The following is a 20,778-nucleotide window of genomic DNA, read 5'->3' as shown; positions in this document are numbered from 1 at the left end:
GCCGATCAAACACTGCAAGCGGCTCACACCGGGCTGAGCACCGAGCGTACCCGAGCACAGCGATGCTCGCGAGAGTGGTTTACATACGTAAAGCATCCGATCTCCGCACCTTCTTGGAAAAGTCTGAGTTCATACCGGACACTGAACTTCAGGTTCACTCATCTCTAGTGGTGAATAAAAATCACTTTTGTAAAAAAAAATCAGTTTGTGTCGCCATTTTCCGACACCGGTAACATTATTCTTTTTGCGTCGATGGAATTGAGTGAGGACTTGTTTTTTGCTTGATGAGCAGACATTTTCATTGATACCATTCTAGGTGCAATATGGATAATTGATCACTTTTCATTGTGTTTATATTGCTATAAAAATAATGTGCTACTTTTATTGGTCGATTTTACTACTTACATAGCACATTTCATGTTGAAATTTTTTTTCCTACCCAAATTATATTTTATCTCCCTTATTATCTGCAGTATTTTATATATCGGCCAATATCCTTCCCATTCAGGTCCTTATAATATCGGATCCTCTCAGTGGAGATCTTCTATATAAGAGAATTCTCCTGATTGCCCCGTGAAGGATGGATATGGACAGGGTCAAGATGGCGGAGAGGATATTACACCTCACCCTAGAGATCCTCTTCCGGCTTACTGGACAGGTGAGAGATTCTGATGACGTCACATTACACCATTCTTATCTATGGGAATAACAGATGGACAGAACTGGAGAGGTGAGGACTCTGGAAATCTCTGGAGTGAGATTTATTACTGTGTCTCTCCATAACCAGGATTACACAGTAGTGAAGAAGACCTCTAGTAAGCGCTGTCAGGCCCCTGTGTCTGAGGGATGGGGAAGACCCCTGAGCCCAATCACGGGGCCTCCACCTCACCCCCCGATACATGAGGACATCAATGACCAGAAGATCCTAGAACTCACCTACAAGATGATTGAGCTGCTGACTGGAGAGGTGACACTGCTGGGAATGCTGGGACATTATACAGTAACGCTATGAAGGGATCGGGGGTGACGGTATCATTGTATGTGTCAGGTTCCTATAAGGTGTCAGGACGTCTCCGTCTATTTCTCCATGGAGGAGTGGGAGTATTTAGAAGGACACAAAGATCTGTACAAGGACGTCATGATGGAGGTTCCCCGGACCCTCACATCACCAGGTAATAGACAGGACTAAATACACACGGCCTATAATTATCTGTATGTAAGGAATGAATTCAGTCCCTGTATGTGTCTCCTCCAGCTCTATCCAGTAAGAGGACAACACCAGAGAGATGTCCCCGTCCTCTTCTCCCACAGGACTGTAAACAAGAAGACCCCGATGTTCCTGAGGATGTGTTAACTCTAGTTCTATCCAGTAAGAGATATCTACTCATGTACTTTCTGCACTAATTTTGGGTTTACATCTTTAGGCTTTCTGCTCTGTTTTTGTTTTGTTTTTTCAACTGTATTGTCTTTCCTTCTGTTTGTTTCTAGTGCCTTCTATCTGTCATTATGAAGGCAACTAAAAGACCTGCAGAGGGTTCATGAATACCCTGTTTCCCTGAAAATGAAACCTAGTCCAAAAATAAGATCTAGCACGATTTTATGGGATTTTTGAAGAATGCATGAAATATAAGCCCTACTCCAAAAGTAAGCCTTAGTTACAGTCAGGGCCAGCGTTAGGAGGAGTCAAACTGCACAAATTCTCAAGACCACACTTTCTTAGGGACCACATCAGTTGTATTCTGAGGTTGATTGTTTAAGGACCTTTGACTTCAAAGTCATGTGACATGATGTAACCAAAGGTCTCTTAAGAGCAAACTGGGCAATTGCACAGTCCCCCTTTCTCCTAGGGGCCCCAGTGTTTATTTGCCAATTATAGGACTGCTTAAGGACCTTTTTGACATTACGGCATATAATCAAAGGTCTCAATTGCAGGAGTCTAAAGCTGAAGAGGAGACAGGCTGGTGTGTGTGTGTTCACGCCAATTTTAACCAGCTTTGCCAAAATGGGCAGAGCTTGGCAGAAGAAGGGTGTGATGCCGTTTCTCTAATTCATAACAAACTGCGACGTTCCCTATGCCAGAAATCTCACTCCAGTCCCTGACGTCATTTTTCAGTGTACATCGCCGGTCTTGATGAATTGGAGCCCTAATGTTTATCTGCACAGACAGCAAGACCCTGCTACCTGCTTTGGTTACAAAGCCTAAGGATGGTTCATCAGCGTTATAGTCCCAGACAACCCAGTTAAATTTCCAGCATCTGTCTTTATTTTCGTCTTCAAAAAACCCCTCTTTGAATTTGTCTGTTGTGGATCAATGTTTCAAGGAGAGGTTTTCAGGTTTTGCCAACTGTCATGGCGGCGTCAGGATCTGTGGAAATTATAGATTCTGGTACTTTGCATGTTAACTTCTCTGATGCCTGTGAGCAGCACAGGGAGACGCAGGCGTCGAACCCCAGGCTTGGGCAGGCTAGCAAGAGTTATTCTCGGCTGGGCTGCTTGTTAATGTCTTTGATCACATGCTGTAAAGGAGAAATTATTGTTTGCTCCCGTTCTGTATATGATGGCTGGACTATTTCATTATTGCCAGCTATAGTTTACCTATACTGGTCTCGTGAGGTGATGTAATCAGGGCCGGCGTCAGCATCCAGCATACCCGGGCAAATGCCGGGGCCCTTGAGAGCTGGGGGGGTCCACTTGGCCTCTTCAGTTCTGCTGCCCCCGGGCCGAATTCCGGGGACCGCAGTCCTCGGCAGGAAACTGTGGCTGCCGTCCCTTTAAGGCGCGCAGACCACAGCGTTCGCTGCATCCTCCTTCATCTGTGGGTGGAGCTACCGCACGGCGTCCTGCTCGGTCCCACAGATGAAGGAGGCGCAGTGCCAGCCAGCGACCCCCAGAACAGCGCTTCTCTCCGGCACTTTGTGGGCCTCTCCACCGTGACCTGAGCGGTATGTGGGACACACTCCCCCCCCCCCCACCCCCCCCACACTCGATCTGTATGTGCTCTACCCGCTACCCGATTTATGGGCCCCGGTGAACTGTATGGGCTTCTGCCCCACCCGATCTATGCCCTGCCCCCCCTTACCCTCCCCGAAGCCGTATGTGCTGGCCCCCGGAGCCGCGTGTGTGGGCCCTGCAGTGCAAGGTGTATGTCTGTATGTATGTATGCATGTATGTATGTATGTATGCAGCAGAGCAGTATGTGTATGTCTGTCTGTCTGTATGTATGTACAGTCATATGAAAAAGTTTGGGCACCCCTATTAATGTTAACCTTTTTTCTTTATAACAATTTGGGTTTTTGCAACAGCTATTTCAGTTTCATATATCTAATAACTGATGGACTGCGTAATATTTCTGGATTGAAATGAGGTTTATTGTACTAACAGAAAATGTGCAATCCACAATTAAACAAAATTTGACCGGTGCAAAAGTATGGGCACCCTTATCAATTTCTTGATTTGAACACTCCTAACTACTTTTTACTGACTTACTAAAGCACTGAATTGGTTTTGTAACCTCATTGAGCTTTGAACTTCATAGACAGGTGTATCCAATCATGAGAAAAGGTATTTAAGGTGGCCACTTGCAAGTTGTTCTCCTATTTGAATCTCCTCTGAAGAGTGGCATCAACGGCTCCTCAAAACAACTCTCAAATGATCTGAAAACAAAGATTATTCCACATAGTTGTTCAGGGGAAGGATACAAAAAGTTGTCTCCGAGATTTAAACTGTTATTTTCCACTGTGAGGAACATAGTAAGTAAATGGAAGAACACAGGTACAGTTCTTGTTAAGCCCAGAAGTGGCAGGCCAAGAAAAATATCAGGCAGAGAAGAAGAATGGTGAGAACAGTCAAGGAATCCACAGACCACCTCCAAAGACCTGCAGCATCATCTTGCTGCAGATGGTGTCAATGTGCATCGGTCAACAATACAGCGCACTTTGCACAAGGAGAAGCTGTATGGGAGAGTGATGCGAAAGAAGCCGTTTCTGCAAGCACGCCACAAACAAAGTCGCCTGAGGTATGCAAAAACACATTTGGACAAGCCAGTTACATTTTGGAAGAAGGTCCTGTGGACTGATGAAACAAAGATTGAGTTGTTTGGTCATACAAAAAGGCGTTATGAATGGAGGCAAAAAACCACGGCATTCCAAGAAAAGCACTTGCTACCCACAGTAAAATTTGGTGGAGGTTCCATCATGCTTTGGGGCTGTGTGGCCATTGCCCGTGACTCGCCCACCCCAGGGCTATGGGACACCCGGTGCCGGGCCAGACTAGTCCGGGGGACGTCAGTGGTGGCGGGGCCCGACTCCGTGGCCCTGGTGGGTGTCAGTTTAATATGGCTGGTGACTTGGGAGCAATTAAAGTATTTGTTTCGTGACGCCACCTGTGATCTGCGGCTATTAAGCCGCCGCTGCTGTGTGAGGCCTCCGGGGTGATGATACGGCAGCAATGGTGGTACTGCTCCCCACAGGTGGAGCGGAGCCCCGGGGACACTGTTAGTGCTCGTGAAAGTCTATGGTGTTTTGTGGCTAACACGGTGCAGGGCCGACAGGCAATGAAAGAACCAGGCACAAACAACAGTCTCTTTACCTTCTCCTCTTTTACTTTAGGAACAGTCCAGTCCTGGGAGACCGTCACAAGTGGTGATGGGGATCCGGTCGGCCTGGAAGTACTTGGGGTGATCTTTCTGGCCAGCTGAGTATGAGGCCTACTCCTGTTCTTTTCTTTGTTATGATAGGACCCTGCTTCTCTGAATCCAGCAATGGCCCTCTTTGCTGCTGGGACCGGTGGTACATCCCTTTCCCTCTGTGGTAGGCTGCGCAGGCCCTCTCTGGTGCTTCTCTGCTGGAGTCCACACCGGGCCCTGATGCTGCAGCTGTACCTTCGGGCTGTTTATGGGCCAGATGCTTGCAGCTCTCCTGCCCTTCGGATTCGGCTACCAGGGAGTATTTTAAGCCCTGGTGGCCACAGACTCCGATGTCCGAGTCTCTTCTCTGCCTCTCTGCTACTCCTGCTTCCCTGGGCCAAGCTGTTCCAGCTCTAGGCCCCAGATCCACAGGACAGCACACTCTGCGTCTGCTTCCTTTCACTTCTCTCTACAGACTGAACACTACTTCCTCCCTCAGGTCAGACTTAAGGAATGCTCCCTGGAATTCCAGGTTCAGAGCTCCCCCTGCTGGCCGGAGGGAGAACTGCGTTGGATGTTAAACTTGCTGGCCAATGGACCTCCCAATTACCTCCAGGCTCAGCATTAACCCTTTGGGAGGGCAATGCTGTTGTGGCGACCAGGTCCTGGGGCGCCACACTCCCCCTTAGTTAAATTCAGTACTCCCGGACTGTAGAAAACAAAACAAGACATACATGTTACAACCTTAAACAATTATAAGAGTCCAGTGTGGCTCCCTGCCGGGTGTCCATTACACTGCTCCATGGGGGACCTGCCGCGATAAAACCCCCAACGTAGGCTCTGGGCGTGCGTCAGAGCATTGATGACCCCACTCTATGCACGCCGGACGGGTTTTTCTTCAGGGGTGCTGAGCACACTGGTGCTAACTATGTACAGCTAGGTGTTGGCCACCCATAGTCCAGTGGCCCAATTGTCCATTTACTTAATCACCTAAAACAAAACATTACATACAAGACATTTCAACTAACTCTATATATTCTGTTTAGGTATTTTACTTTCTATGTTCTATACCTTGGAGGGGGCTGTCCCCGAGTGCTACGTTGGGACCGGCGTGGCTCTGGGGTTTGTCTCTGACTACTTGGAGTGTCTGCCCCCCCCCCCGTGTTATTGGTAGGCCTAACCCTGACAGGGATGCATGTTGGTTGCCTACGGGGTCTCAGATTCGCCAAGGGTACAGCAGGTTCACCACTGGCAGGGGGTTGAGCCTCCTGTTCTACTGCTGGCGTGTCATCTTGTGTTGGAGCGGACGGTTCTTGAGGTGGATCTGGAACCTCTTCTGTTTCTGGCTCGACCAACTGCGGGAACGTCAAGACTGGTACCACTATGGCATTGTTTATTCGGGTCCAAGTTTTGGGGAATTTTCCAAGGATTGTTTGGATCATCTCCCCCTCTTTCTCTTGACTTTGGGGACTTCCTTGTACTTCTTCCATTTCTCTTTGGATTCTGCACCGTTCAGGGCACGCTTTCAGGCGGTCTCGAGAAACTGCTTGATAGGTCTTGCCTTCATCTTTGCTTATGAGGCATACCTTACTATTGTCAAAGTTGGAGGGAATAATGGTGTAGGGTTCATTCTCCCACTGATCATCTAATTTATGCGCCCTCCGCTTTTTCTTGAGGACCTGTTCTCCAGGTGCTAAGGGAGTTGCTGGGGCTGTTTGATTGTAGTTCTGCTCTTGTCTCGTTCTTGCTTGGGACAGGCTCCTTTCTACGCATTCCTGGACTTTGCGGTACTGCTGTTGTCGCTCTGTATCCCAATCTTCTATCTCCTGAACCGCTTCAGGTGACACAGTCCCCATCTCAAAGTCTACAGGTAACTTGCCAGGTCTTGCTCGCATCAGGTAAGCAGGGCTGCAGTTGGTCGAATTTACTGGGATATGGTTGTACAGGTCTACCAGATCTGGTAACTTCTCTGGCCATTGGTTTCTTTCTTCCAGAGGTAGAGTCTTCAGCATATCAATAACCACATGTTTCATCTTCTCGCACAATCCATTGGTTTGGGGGTGGTACGGTGTTGTTCGGATTTTCTTACAGCCGTACATGTTACAGAACTCTTGGAACACTTCGGCCTCAAACGCAGGACCTTGATCAGTCAGTACCCTTTCCGGATAACCGTGAGGCCGACAAAAGTATGCCTGGAATGCTCTAGCTGCTGTTCTGGCTGTCTGGTCCTTCACAGGTACTACTACCAGGAAACGAGAGTAATGGTCCACAATGGTGAGGGCGCACACATAGCCTGACCGGCTTGGTGTTAACTTCACGTGGTCCAGGGCCACCAACTCCAGGGGCTGCTTCGTGACAATTGGCTGTAGGGGAGACCTCTGGCTGGCATCATCCTTCCGCCGCAGGTTACACGGACCACAGTCTCGGCACCACTTCTCGATCGTCTTTCTCATGTGCACCCAGTAGAACCGATCGCGGAGTAGGGTCTCCAACTTCTTCCACCCGAAGTGTCCTGCTTTATCATGGTAAGCTGCTAGGACCATTGGAGCATCCCTCTGTGAAACCACTATCTGCCAGACAAGTTCATTCGTTCGCCAGTTGACATATCTCTTGCAGAGCATGCCTTGGTAGGTGAACAGTCGTCCCCTCTCCTTCCACAACTGCTGGGCTTCTTGTGGAGCGTCTGGACTAAGATGGGTCTCAGCTTGTGCTAGCTTTTCTTTGACCAATCGCACGGCCGGGTCACCGTTCTGTGTCTCTTCCCAATTATGGTGGAGTAATGGGTTGACCGAGACCTCGTGCTGGCTCGAGCGCTTCACTCCTACAGCATGCTCACACTGGGAAACACCTTGGTGATGGAAAGCCAATAACTCTATCTCTTCGAGTTCATCCAGGTCTTCTCCAGACTCGGGTAAGTGAGGCATTCTGGACAGCGCATCAGGATTGTTATTCTTCTTGCCAGCCCGGTACTTGATGGTAAAGTCAAAGTTAGACAACCGGGCCATCCATCGCTGTTCCAACGCACCTAACTTGGCTGTTGCCAGATGTGTCAACGGATTGTTGTCCGTGAAGATGGTGAACTTGGCCGATGCCAGATAGTGCTTGAAGCGTTCAGTCACTGCCCAAACAATAGCGAGGAACTCCAGCTTGAAGGAACTGTAGTTTTCTGGATTCCTTTCTGTGGGCCGAAGCTTCCTACTGGCGTAAGCTATCACCTTCTCTCTGCCTCCCTGCACCTGGGACAGAACTGCTCCCAGTCCCACGTTGCTGGCGTCTGTATACAGTACAAACGGCTGGCTGTAGTCAGGGTAGGCCAGAATTTCTTCTCCCGTGAGAGCCCCTTTCAGCCGGACAAAAGATGTTTTATTTGGCTGTTCCATTCAAATGGAGGGCTCTGCTTCTTAGCCTGCTTCAGCTGGCCCACCAGGAGATCTTGAAGAGGCGCTGCTATCTTTGTGAAACCATCAATGAACCTTCGGTAGTAGCCCACCAGCCCAAGGAGCTGCCGCACCTACTTTACCGTGGTGGGTCTTGGCCAGTCCTTGATTACGGTGACTTTCTCCGGATCAGGTGCCACACCTTCTGCGCTGACCACATGACCCAGGTACTGTACCTTTCGCTTTAAGAGGTGACATTTGGACGGCTTTATCTTCAGGCCATACTCCGACAGGGACTCAAACACTTCTGCTAAGTGCCTCAGGTGATCTTCGTAGGTCTTGGAGTAGACTATGACGTCATCCAGGTACAATCGCACGGTTTCAAAGTTGTGATGGCCCAAGCAGCACTCCATCAATCTCTGAAATGTCCCTGGGGCATTGCAGAGCCCGAACGGCATACAATTGATTTCGCAGAGACCCATTGGTGTCGTGAATGCAGTCTTCTCCTTGTCCGCCTCTGCCACGGGAACCTGCCAATACCCACTGGTGAGATCCAAGGTGGAGAAATAGATAGCTGACTTTAAGGCTGTTAGTGACTCCTCTATTCTGGGTAGTGGATAAGCATCTTTATGTGTAATGCGGTTAATTTGTCTGTAATCTACGCACATTCTCATTGTACCATCTTTTTTCTTTACGACCACTAGTGGAGCTGCCCAGGGGCTACAACTATCTCTGATAACCCCAGCCTCCTTCATTTCCCGTAACATTTCTTTGGCACGCTGATACTGTGCTGGGGGTACAGGGCGGTATCTCTCTTTAATGGGATGATGATCACCCGTGGGGATTTGATGTTTAACCCCTTTTACCTGCCCAAAATCTAGGGGGTGTTTGCTGAAGACCCGCTCGTACTCCTGTACCACCCAGTAAACCCCATGCTTTTGGTGTGAGGGGGTGGAGTCGGTGCCCACATGTAATTTTTGGCACCAGTCTTCCAGCTGCCCCTTGGAGCCATTGTCTTCCGCCTGGTCGGACGGGGTCAAGGGTTCCACTGCTTTAATGGTATTGTTACTGACAGTGTACAGTTTTGCTACAGTGGCGTACCGGGGCAATTTGGCTTCCTCCTCCCCACAATTCAGGACACGGACGGGCACACTCCCCTTGCGGACGTCTGCTACCCCTCTGGCTATCAGGACTCCAGGCCTACTGTCTGAATACACCGGTTCTACCAAGGCCTGGTAATCCTGACCCTTGAGGCCTATTGCTGCCCGACACCATATCAACATTTCACTTCTTGGGGGTATTGCAATGGGGAGGGGGTCACTTACCCTCACACTGCCAATTTCTCCTCCGGCCAGCTCTACCTGCTGCCTCCTCATCAGGGCTCTGATCTCCCTCTGTAGGGCACGCTGCTGCCCGGAGCTGGCAGTTTCAGACGCCTGTTGCAACAAAATTATCACTTCGGCAATACAATTTTCTATCACATTTGTACCAATGGTTAGCAGTGGGTCAGATTCTTTGCGATCAATATCTACAGTTATCATCCCCTGACATGGCAATTCTACCCGCCCCACTTTAATGGTTACTTCTTTATACCCAATTTGAGGTAAGGGCTGACCATTACTGGCCACAATTGTTAAATCATCATCTGGGCCATGGTCAATGTCTGAATCAGCCCAATATCTTTTGTACAGTTTATAAGGGATGGTTGTTACCTGGGACCCCGTATCCAGGAGGGCATTCAAAGGGATCCCATCCAGCACAATAGGAAGGACCGGGCGTCCTCCCACATACTTGCTGCGACTGGGGGTTGAGCCGGGCTTCCTTACACCTGGGGGTTGGCTCCTGGCCCCAGGCTCTGACCATTTAAAGGACAGTGTCTTGCAATATGGCCCGCCTGACTGCAGCGGCAGCAGATCGGTTGTCCCGTTGAATCATACCGGTCTGTATCTTTTCCTCGGGTCGGCGGAATCCTCCTCTGTCGCATCCATGGGACGTCATCTGGGCTGGAGGCCAACTCGATTCTTGCAGGCGATGGGGTCACTTGTAGAGACTACACGGTCCTGGCAAGGGCAGCTACAGTCTTGGTCAGCTCCTGGACCTGCTGTCTGAGCTCTGCAGCGGGATCCTTATCCAGGGACTGCGCCTCAGCCCCTGCAGCGGCTCGTGTTGCAGGCACCACCCCTGGGTACGTGATAGCAAGAGGCCGGAGGGGTACTGGGTCACTCGGTGTAGATTCTCTCAGTACCCGGATGGCCTGGTCCTTAAACTTTGCAAAGTCCAGAGCAGGGTTCTGCAGGACCATGATACGCAGCTGTGTCCTGTGGGCATCTGACAGGAGCCCCTCTATGAACTGCTCGGTTAGGAGTTTGTCTTCTTCACGTACACTCTCTGGGTCCACCTGTTTAATTGCTCTCAGGGCCTCCTGCAAGTTTAAGGCATAGTCCCTTATGCTGTCTGTGGCCCGTTGTTTGCACCCAAAGAATCTCATCTTTATTTCTGCAGCGGTGCGGGTGTCAAAAGTACTCTTTAACTTGGCCAATATCTGGGTTGCTGTCCCTTTTATCTGTATCAGGCCAGGACTTGACTTCACGCTGGGCCGCGCCGGCTAGCTGCCCCATTAATATGCCCACCTTCTGGCTCTCAGTCAGCGGATACACCCGGAACAAGCTGTGCAGCCTTTCTCTGAAGTCGCTCAGGGTATGTGACTCCCCGGAGTACTGCGGCAGCCATTCTGCTCCCGGGATGTACGGCATTGTGATCGGCATTACCGGCGCTACAGCGGGGGGCTGGGGTGACGGTGACTGGGATTACATCGGCCGGTGCTGCTGCGTCTTGAGCTACCACAGCCACCTGCTCTCCCTCTGAGTCGGACATCTTCCTCCCCCTTAGTGAACCTCACCAGGCTCCGTTCACTTTTAAAAATTTCTTCCGGGTAGCGCGGGGTTAACGGCCCTTCGCGCTCTTTGTCAGGCACGCCCCCCTTCTTCCTGCGCTCGGCGAGGCTAATGGCGGCAGCAGTTTGCAAACAGTAACACAGTCTTTTAAGCACAGTTTCTGCAGGCGCACAGTACCCGGTGGGACCGGGCACGAAATCCTGTTTGTGACGCCAAAATTGACTCGCCCACCCCAGGGCTATGGGACACCCGGTGCCGGGCCGGACTAGTCCGGGGGACGTCAGTGGTGGCGGGGCCCGACTCCGTGGCCCTGGTGGGTGTCAGTTTAATATGGCTGGTGACTTGGGAGCAATTAAAGTATTTGTTTTGTGACGCCACCTGTGGTCTGCGGCTATTAAGCCGCCGCTGCTGTGTAAGGCCTCCGGGGTGATGATACGGCAGCAATGGTGGTACTGCTCCCCACAGGTGGAGCGGAGCCCCGGGGACACTGTTAGTGCTCGTGAAAGTCTATGGTGTTGTGTGGCTAACACGGTGCAGGGCCGACAGGCAATGAAAGAACCAGGCACAAACAACAGTCTCTTTACCTTCTCCTCTTTTACTTTAGGAACAGTCCAGTCCTGGGAGACCGTCACAAGTGGTGATGGGGATCCGGTCGGCCTGGAAGTACTTGGGGTGATCTTTCTGGCCAGCTGAGTATGAGGCCTACTCCTGTTCTTTTCTTTGTTTTGATAGGACCCTGCTTCTGTGAATCCAGCAATGGCCCTCTTTGCTGCTGGGACCGGTGGTACGTCCCTTTCCCTCTGTGGTAGGCTGCGCAGGACCTCTCTGGTGCTTCTCTGCTGGAGTCCACACCGGGCCCTGATGCTGCAGCTGTACCTTCGGGCTGTTTATGGGCCAGGTGCTTGCAGCTCTCCTGCCCTTCGGATTCGGCTACTAGGGAGTATTTTAAGCCCTGGTGGCCACAGACTCCGATGTCCGAGTCTCTTCTCTGCCTCTCTGCTACTCCTGCTTCCCTGGGCCAAGCTGTTCCAGCTCTAGGCCCCAGATCCACAGGACAGCACACTCTGCGTCTGCTTCCTTTCACTTCTCTCTACAGACTGAACACTACTTCCTCCCTCAGGTCAGACTTAAGGAATGCTCCCTGGAATTCCAGGTTCAGAGCTCCCCCTGCTGGCCGGAGGGAGAACTGCGTTGGATGTTAAACTTGCTGGCCAATGGACCTCCCAATTACCTCCAGGCTCAGCATTAACCCTTTGGGAGGGGAATGCTGTTGTGGCGACCAGGTCCTGGGGCGCCACACCCGCAATGGGCATCTTGTTAAAGTTGAGGGTCGCATGGATTCAACTCAGTATCAGCAGATTCTTGACAATCGTGCAAGAATCAGTGACGAAGTTGAAGTTACGCAGGGGATGGATATTTCAGCAAGACAATGATTCAAAACACCGCTCCAAATCTACTCAGGCATTCATGCAGAGGAACAATTACAATGTTATGGAATGGCCATCCCAGTCCCCAGACCTGAATATCATTGAAAATCTGTGGGATGATTTGAAGTGTGCTGTCCATGCTCGGTAACCATCAAACTTAACTGAACTGGAATTCTTTTGTAAATAGAAATGGTCAAATATACCTTCATCCATGATCCAGGAACTCATTAACACTAGAACTACTGAGGTAGTCATTTTGACTACTTCGCACTATGTATTTCTCCTCTGTGACTACGAGTCCAGTAGTTCTAGTGTTAAAAACTACAGGAAGCGATTAGAGGCTGTTATTTTTGCAAAAGGAGGATCTACAAAATATTAATGTCACTTTTATGTTAAGGTGCCCATACTTTTGCACCGGTCAAATTTTGTTTAAATACAGATTGCACATTTTCTGTTAGTACAATAAACCTCATTTCAATCCAGAAATATTACATCAGTTATTAGATATATGAAACTGAAATAGCTGTTGCAAAAACCAAAATTGTTATAAAGAAAAAAGGTTAACATTAATAGGGGTGCCCAAACTTTTTCATATGACTGTATGTATGATGCAGAGCAGTATGTGTGTGTCTGTATATATGTATGTATGCAGCAGAGCAGTATGTGTGTCTTTCTGTGTATATGTATGCAGCAGAGCAGTATGTGTGTGTCTGTATATATGTATGTATGCAGCAAAGCAGTATGTGTGTGTGTCTGTCCGTATGTATTTATGCAGCAGAGCAGTATGTGTGTGTCTGTATGTATGCATGTATGCAGCAGCAGTGTGTGTGTGTGTGTCTGTCCGTATGTACGCAGCAGAGCAGTATGTGTGTGTCTGTATGTATGCAGCAGCAGTGTGTGTGTGTGTGTGTGTCTGTCCGTATGTATGTATGCAGCAGAGAAGTATGTGTGTGTCTGTATGTAGCTGCAGTGTTTGTGTGTCTGTCCGTATGTATGTATGCAGCAGAAAAGTGTGTGTCTGTCTGTATGCAGCAGAGCAGTGTGTGTATGTATGCAGCAGAGCAGTGTGTGTCTCTGTATGTATGCAGCAGAGCTGTGCGTGTGTCTGTATGCATGTATGATATGTATCTATGTATGTCAGTGTATATGAATGTATAGATTTGTCTGTTTTATATGTATTTTTGTGAGTTTGTCTTTATATATGTATATGTACGTGTACGTATGTGTGTGTCTGCGTTGTTATGGGGCCCACTGGGACTCTTCCGCCCAGGGCCCACAAAAACCTGGAGCCGGCCCTGGTTGTAATCCAGACTTACCGGTGGTTGTTGTGCATTATTACAGTGAGCTTTTGTGGTGTTAACCCTTGTTGTCTTTTTGTTGCTGCCTTTCTGCTCTTGCTTTTCTCCTTAGTCTCTCACTGTTTATTTCTGTGAGTTTGCAATGTGTCCCATCTGTCTTACTCTATATTTCCATCATACTCCTTCCCCTTAGTCAGGAGACTAGTAAGGCATGGGACTCCAGCAGCTCCATCTTCAGGGGTAATCCATAGGTTAAGAATAGCTTAGGGTCCCCTATAATGAGGGACAGTATAGGAGCCCCCTGTTCCTCATTATCCTGGAGTCACTTGTTGACAATCAATCAGATTATTTACTATAGCACATTCCAGAGAACTGGTGCTAGGAATGGGAGATCTCAATTACCGAAGATGTAACTCTTAGATGTCGAAACTGGACAACAAATTCAGAATAATTTGTTTCCTAATTTAATTTCTGGTACTTTCAAAATAATATCATTAAATAATAACATTTTGTTTATTTTTTAGCAGATGACTGTATCGGGAGTTCAGATGGAAATCTAATATCTTCAGAATTTAAAACAGATGATGAAAGTATCACACATGCTACATATGAAGAGGATGCTGCTGTCCCAGATATACCTCCAGTCCTTCTTCGGAAATCTCTATCATCTGACCTTTTCAAACAAGACCAAAATTCAGATTTATCACAGAATTGTGAAAATAAAAGTTACAGAAGGGATTTGGAACATGAAACAGCTCCTACAAGGGAGAAACCATTTTCATGTTCAAAATGTAGGAAATATTTTATTCAGAAATCAAACCTTACGAGACATCAGAAAATTCACACAGGGGAGAAACCATTTTCATGTTCAGAATGTGGTAAATGTTTTAGTCAGAAATCACATCTTGTTACACATCAGACAATTCACACAGGGGAGAAGCCATTTACATGTTCAGAATGTGGGAAATGTTTTAATTGGAAATCGGATCTTGTTGACCATCAAATAATTCACACAGGGGAGAAGCCCTTTTCATGTTTAGAATGTGGGAAATGTTTTATTCAGAGATCACATCTTGTTACACATCAGAAAACTCACACAGGGGAGAAGCCATATTCATGTTCAGAGTGTGGGAAATGTTTTATTCCGAAATCAGATCTTATTGAGCATCAAAGAATTCACACAGGGGAGAAGCCATTTTCATGTTCAGAATGTGGTAAATGTTTTATTCAGAGATCACATCTTGTTACACATCAGAAAAATCACACAGGGGAGAAGCCATTTTCATGTTCAGAATGTGGGAAATGTTTTATTTGGAAATCGGATCTTGTTGACCATCAAATAATTCACACAGGGGAGAAGCCCTTTTCATGTTTAGAATGTGGGAAATGTTTTATTCAGAGATCACATCTTGTTACACATCAGAAAACTCACACAGGGGAGAAGCCATATTCATGTTCAGAGTGTGGGAAATGTTTTATTCCGAAATCAGATCTTATTGAGCATCAAAGAATTCACACAGGGGAGAAGCCATTTTCATGTTCAGAATGTGGTAAATGTTTTATTCAGAGATCACATCTTGTTACACATCAGAAAAATCACACAGGGGAGAAGCCATTTTCATGTTCAGAGTGTGGGAAATGTTTTAATTGGAAATCAGAACTTGTTGTGCATCAAAGATCTCACACAGGAGAGAAGCCTTTTTCTTGTTCAGAGTGTGGAAAATGTTTTATTCGGAAATCAGATCTTGTTGGGCATCAAAGATGTCACACAAGGGAGAAGCCATTTTCATATTCAGAACATGGGAAATGTTTTATTCGGAAATAAGATCTTGTTAGGCATGAAAGATCTCACACAGGGGAGAAGACATTTTCATGTTCAGAATGTGGGAAATGTATTATTCAGAGATCACATCTTGTTATATATCAGAAAAATCACACAGGGGAGAAGCCATATTCATGCTCAGAGTGTGGGAAATGTTTTAATTGGAAATCAGAACTTGTTGTGCATCAAAATCTCACACAGGAGAGAAGCCATTTTCATGCCCAGAATGCGGTAAATGTTTTATATGAAATTAAGTCTTGTTCACCATCAAAAATATCACACAAATTAAACCATTTTTATGTTCTGAATGTGGAAAATGTTATTCTCATAAATCAGATCTTGTTAAACATGTGAAGAAGCCACATAGGGAAGGAACCTTTTTCATGTTGTGAATAATTGAAATGTTTAACTGGTAAATCAAGTCTTGCGGACATCAGAAAACCAACAGAGCGGAGGAGCCATTTTTGCTTTCAGAATTTGCCAAATGTTTTTAAGACTAATCAGGTCCTGTTGTCAGATGAGTCACACAGGAGAAGCCATCATGATGTACCATAATTCAAAGGGTTTTATAAAAAAATTGGTTACGATTGCTCAAGTAAGAATTGATGAGGGAAAGAACCATTTTCTCTCTTTTTAAACATCGTATTTTTGGGCCCATAAGACACACCTAGATTTTGAAGGCAGAATATAGGGAAAAAGATTGACGCAAAAAATGTAGTCATGAAGCACTGTTAAGGAGGGTGATCTGCTGCTGACACTGTTACGGGGATAAAATGACCCAATTCTGTACTAATATCCCCCATCCTGGTCCCCTTCCAGGTATATGTGTCTCCCATCCTTGTGTATATGTCCTTCATCCTCGTATATATGTTGCCCATCTTTATCCCATCCTGGTATATATGATCCCCATCCTGGTATATATGATCCCCATCCTGGTATATATGTCCCTTGTCCTAGTATATATGTCCTCATCCTTGCATATATGGCCCTCAACTTGGGCCCATTCTGGTATATATTTCCCCATCACGCTGCACACATAAGAAAATAAATGAATATACTCACCATCCCTACGGTCTTCATGTGCACGTTGTTCTCTTCTGATGCGGCAAGTGATTTTAGCATGTAAACGGCGCAGCGCATGACATTACTGCCATGTGCCCCTAGTTACATGCGGACGTCAGCTACCGGAATATTCACTGCTCCCCACGCTAACAATACCGCCCACCTTTTGATTGGCGCTGGCTTCATTGTCTAGAGGTGAGCGGGATTATGGCGTGGGGAGCAGTGAATATTCATTTTCCTTTTTAGCTGGCACACTGTTAGCCCTTTTGAGAGCCTTTAGGAACATTCATGAAATGTTTTGATACTGGATTATATTTAGATAATTCACTAATCTCAGGTTGTCCACTGCTTTATTTACTAAAAAGTCCAGCTCCAGATTGGAGATAGGAACTCTGAAGTTTATCACATTGTATATAATTGCATTTCAAAACTTGTTGTTTTGTTAATAAATGCTTTTAAAATATATATTCTTCATGCCTAGCTTTCTCTATTGTTTAGATGTGATGATTTTGCCTCCGGACCTCTGGAGTTGAGGCAGAGCTGTAGGTATTGCTATAAAAATAGTGAGGGGAGAATTGAATCTGCATCCTAGATATGTGGACGTTGTAAAGACGCTCTGGTCCCAATTCTTCAAAACTTTTGTGGCAAAAAAAATTGTCACAAAAGTTCTGAAAATTTTGGAAAGTTGTGCCAGCATTTTGCGGCTTTTGGCATTTTCACTCCAAAATTGGCAGAGTTTGGGTGGGACGGAGATGTGACACCACAACTTCTTTAATTCATGACGAGCTGTGGCATTCCCTATGCCAGAAATCTCAATTCAGTCCCTGAAGAGAGTAATATTTCTAGCATGGCACAAGGAGGCACATGCCACTCATCAAATGCTCCAAATTCATGAAGAGGCATGGACCACTTAATGAATCAGGAGTAGCCCGCGCATAAATTTGGCCCTTTATTTTAAAAAATGATCCCTTTATAAAGGATAATTGTTGTAATAAACAAAGAAAGGATTTTACATGTCTGATATCCAAGTGGTTATTTTTTAATGCGGCTAATCACAAATAGAGATAAGTGCACCTGTTGAAGTTCGAGTTCGGCTAATAAAAGTTGTGTTCGGGAACCGGACTTGACCAGAACCCCATTGGAAGTCACTGATTGGGCAGTTTGGGTCTCCGCCCACATGCAATCGGCCATAAAGACAGCATTTCTAATTTTTTTTCTTTTACACAATACATCCTATAATGATGGTTTTACCCCCCATGAAATCCATTCAAACACTGCAAGCAGCTAGCACTGTGCTGAGCACTGAGTGTATCCGAGCACAGCGATGCTAGATGAAGTGGTTATGATACATAAAGCACCCGAACTCCAAACTCTAACACTGATTTTTTGTATAAAGTCTGTATTTGGTACAAACACCGAACTTTACTATTTAGGTTCATTTGTCTCTGTCCACAAACCTTTATTACAGTTTAGATTATGGGTGTAGAAGAGACCAGAACTAAAAGAGGTCTATCTCTTGGTGGAGAGGAAGTAACATTTATGATACCTATGCTGGAGTTTTGTGAATTTAATTGGATTCGGTCACTAAGTGTTTACTACTTAAAAATCAGAATAATGTAAAGACAGTGTTACGCTATGAACGGTGAAGTAGCAAGCGAAAGGGAAAGAAACCATGTGCCTAGGGAAAGGGGAGATGGTAACCTCTGACTAAGCCTACCGCTGTGCCCTGAGTTCCCTCACCACGCTGAGCCGGATACCTCACCCTATGCTGACTCTGATCTGGAACCATAGGCTATGTTCACACTAGAAAAATGATTTTTCCTAAGGAATTTCTTGAGAGTGAAGGATTAGCGCACCTGTGTTGAAATAGGCACTAGTAACGCAGGTGCGTTTTTTTGCAGGTTGGTCCCTGCGTTTTTTAATGCTTTTAACAGCTACTTTAAGAGATAATAGAGAGAGATAATAGATAGATAATAGAGAGATAGAGAGAGATACATAGATAATAGCTACATAGATACATAGATTGATACATAGAGGAATAGATAGATACATAGATACATAATAGAGGGCTAGATATTCCAGCTTTATTTATGATGTTTGTGGACATACTGCACTTCTCGCGGCCGGTAGTGTGTTCACATCACCGGCCGTGAGAAATGTCCTGGAGTTACCCGCAGCCTCGCTCAGGGAGCCGCATTCAGCACTCGCTCACTGAACGAGGCTGCGTGGAGAACTGTCAGTCATGGCTGAAGCAGGGCTGGAAGCGCCACGGGACATTGCTGTGGATTATGTCGGAGCTGTGTTCGGGGGTTTAATAAAGTGGAGAAAGGGGGCTTTTTGTCTTTTAATCCAAATAAAGGAATTTTTCGGGGTGTGTGTGTTTTTAATGTCACTTACAGATTAGTAATGGCGTGTCATAGACACTGCCATTACTAATCTTGGGCTTAGCGGCAGCTATTGGTTGCCGTTAACTCGTTATTACCCTGATTGCCACCGCATCTCGGCAACAGGAAGAGCCGGGGACACTCCGGGACTGTCGCATAATGGATGCGACAGTCCCGGGGCAGCTGCGGGCTGATATTCTCGGTTGTGGGAGGGGGGGTCATTAACCATGGCCCTTGCCCTCCCCAGCCTGAGAATACCAGGCCGCCGCTGTGTGCTTTCCTGGCTGGAAGGTAAAAATACGCCAGAGCACACGCATTTTTTTTTGTTTTTTTATTTTTAATATGTACGTTTGATTTCTATGTGTATTCTATATGTCTGTGTGTGAGTATCATGTGTGTGTTTACTCTGCATTACATTACAGTCAATGGAGTGAAATAACGCAGTTAGCTTCAGAAAAGAAGTGACATGCTCATTCTTTTTCTTAAGAAAATCCACTGAAAGAATTTTCTTAAGAAAAAAAAACGCAGTGTGCACACTAATTTTTTTGCCATAGGTTTTGCTGGGGAATGTCTGCAGAAAGGTTACAAGAATTTCTCAAGAAATTTCTGCAGCAAAAACGCGGGTAAAAAATGCAGTGTGTGAACATAGTCTAAATAAGGAATGGATGGGATGAGCTCTTCATCAACCCCACTAAGCACTAAAGGACACACAGGGATAACAAACAATTTGAAACAACAAACAACTTATCTCTAGACGACTCCGTAAGACGTTCAGTAAAAAGCAACAACAATCCTACTGGTGTGTGCAAGCCACCTGCTTGCATCCAGAGCTTGTGAAGTAACTGAATAATATCACCAGCACAAGTCCATGGAAAATGAAAGTATTTAAACCCAAGGGGAAATACAGATGATTATCAACTGAAGCTCAACTAGGTCCTAAAGAAAAGGATGAAAACCCAGCAGAAGAGATACGAGTACACTGAATATTGACAGCAGGAACAATAGAAAGTCAGGGCTATTTTGCGCAGTCAAATGCTGTGACCTTCTAATGCGGATCACCCGTGAAAGACAGGGACTCTGATTCCAATGATGTGTCATTTACTGGGCTGCTTGCTGTAGTTTTGATAAAATCACAGTATTATAGCTAGGGGATTATCACTAGAGAACTAGTAAACCTGCTACCATGTATCACCCATCACCATTAGCTCTGTATTACCCCGCCCGCACTTGATTGGCAGCTTTTTGTGTATGCTCATTGTACACAGCGGCCAAGCAGTGATGTGGGTGAGGTTATACACAACAGCATTTTGAGAACTAGTAGACCTTAATCAGATAAAACTGATTTTTGTCAAAACTTAAGCAAGCAGCCAAGTAAGTGACAGTTCACTGGAATTAGGGTCTCTGCTTATACAGGTCGATTGGACACACGTTACAGGTAGCTTTGTTCCTCTTAATCTATTAGGCTATGTGCGCACTAGAAAAAGGATTTTTCTTAAGAAAAATCTGCACCCTCTAAAAGATGACAGCACCTGCGGCAAAAAAACGCAGCAAACCGCACCCGAAATCCGCATGCCATGTTACCGCGGATTTGCTGTCGTTTTGCTGCGGTATGTCCCTGCATTATTTTGATAGAACAGGGAGATACTCACCTGTCCCCCAATCCTTCTGTCCGTGGTGCTGAAGTGTCCCGCGATGCTGTGTCCCGTGCGGCTGTCTCCGGCGCTCTGCTACTTACGGGTCAGCTGTGGAGTGCATAACTGCATATGCATGAGCCGGCCTGGAAGCAGGAGACCAGCGTCCAGAGGCAGCCTCGCTGGAGAAGGTGAGTATAAGATCAGCAGTGACTTCAGTCAGCTGATGTGTAGTGACAGCTGAGTCTTCCACCTGTCA

At 46.6% G+C, this 20,778-nt stretch overlaps 1 protein-coding gene across 1 annotated transcript; it reads left to right on the top strand.

Annotated features, from left to right (window-relative positions):
• The first annotated feature begins 547 nt into the window (after positions 1-547).
• LOC142259033 (uncharacterized) lies at positions 548-16,659 on the top strand. The gene is made up of 5 exons (XM_075331566.1): positions 548-658; positions 788-967; positions 1,049-1,172; positions 1,256-1,369; positions 14,145-16,659. Exons 1-5 carry the CDS (start codon positions 581-583, stop codon positions 15,443-15,445), a joined length of 1,797 nt encoding a protein of 598 aa, XP_075187681.1. The 5' UTR covers positions 548-580; the 3' UTR covers positions 15,446-16,659.
• The last annotated feature ends 4,119 nt before the right edge of the window (positions 16,660-20,778 follow it).

Source organism: Anomaloglossus baeobatrachus (genome assembly GCF_048569485.1).
Source record: "Anomaloglossus baeobatrachus isolate aAnoBae1 chromosome 5 unlocalized genomic scaffold, aAnoBae1.hap1 SUPER_5_unloc_23, whole genome shotgun sequence".
NCBI classification, from domain to species: Eukaryota; Metazoa; Chordata; class Amphibia; order Anura; family Aromobatidae; genus Anomaloglossus; species Anomaloglossus baeobatrachus.
The sequence above is the reverse complement of the archived record's forward strand: the minus strand, read 5'-3'. Positions and strand labels throughout refer to the sequence as shown.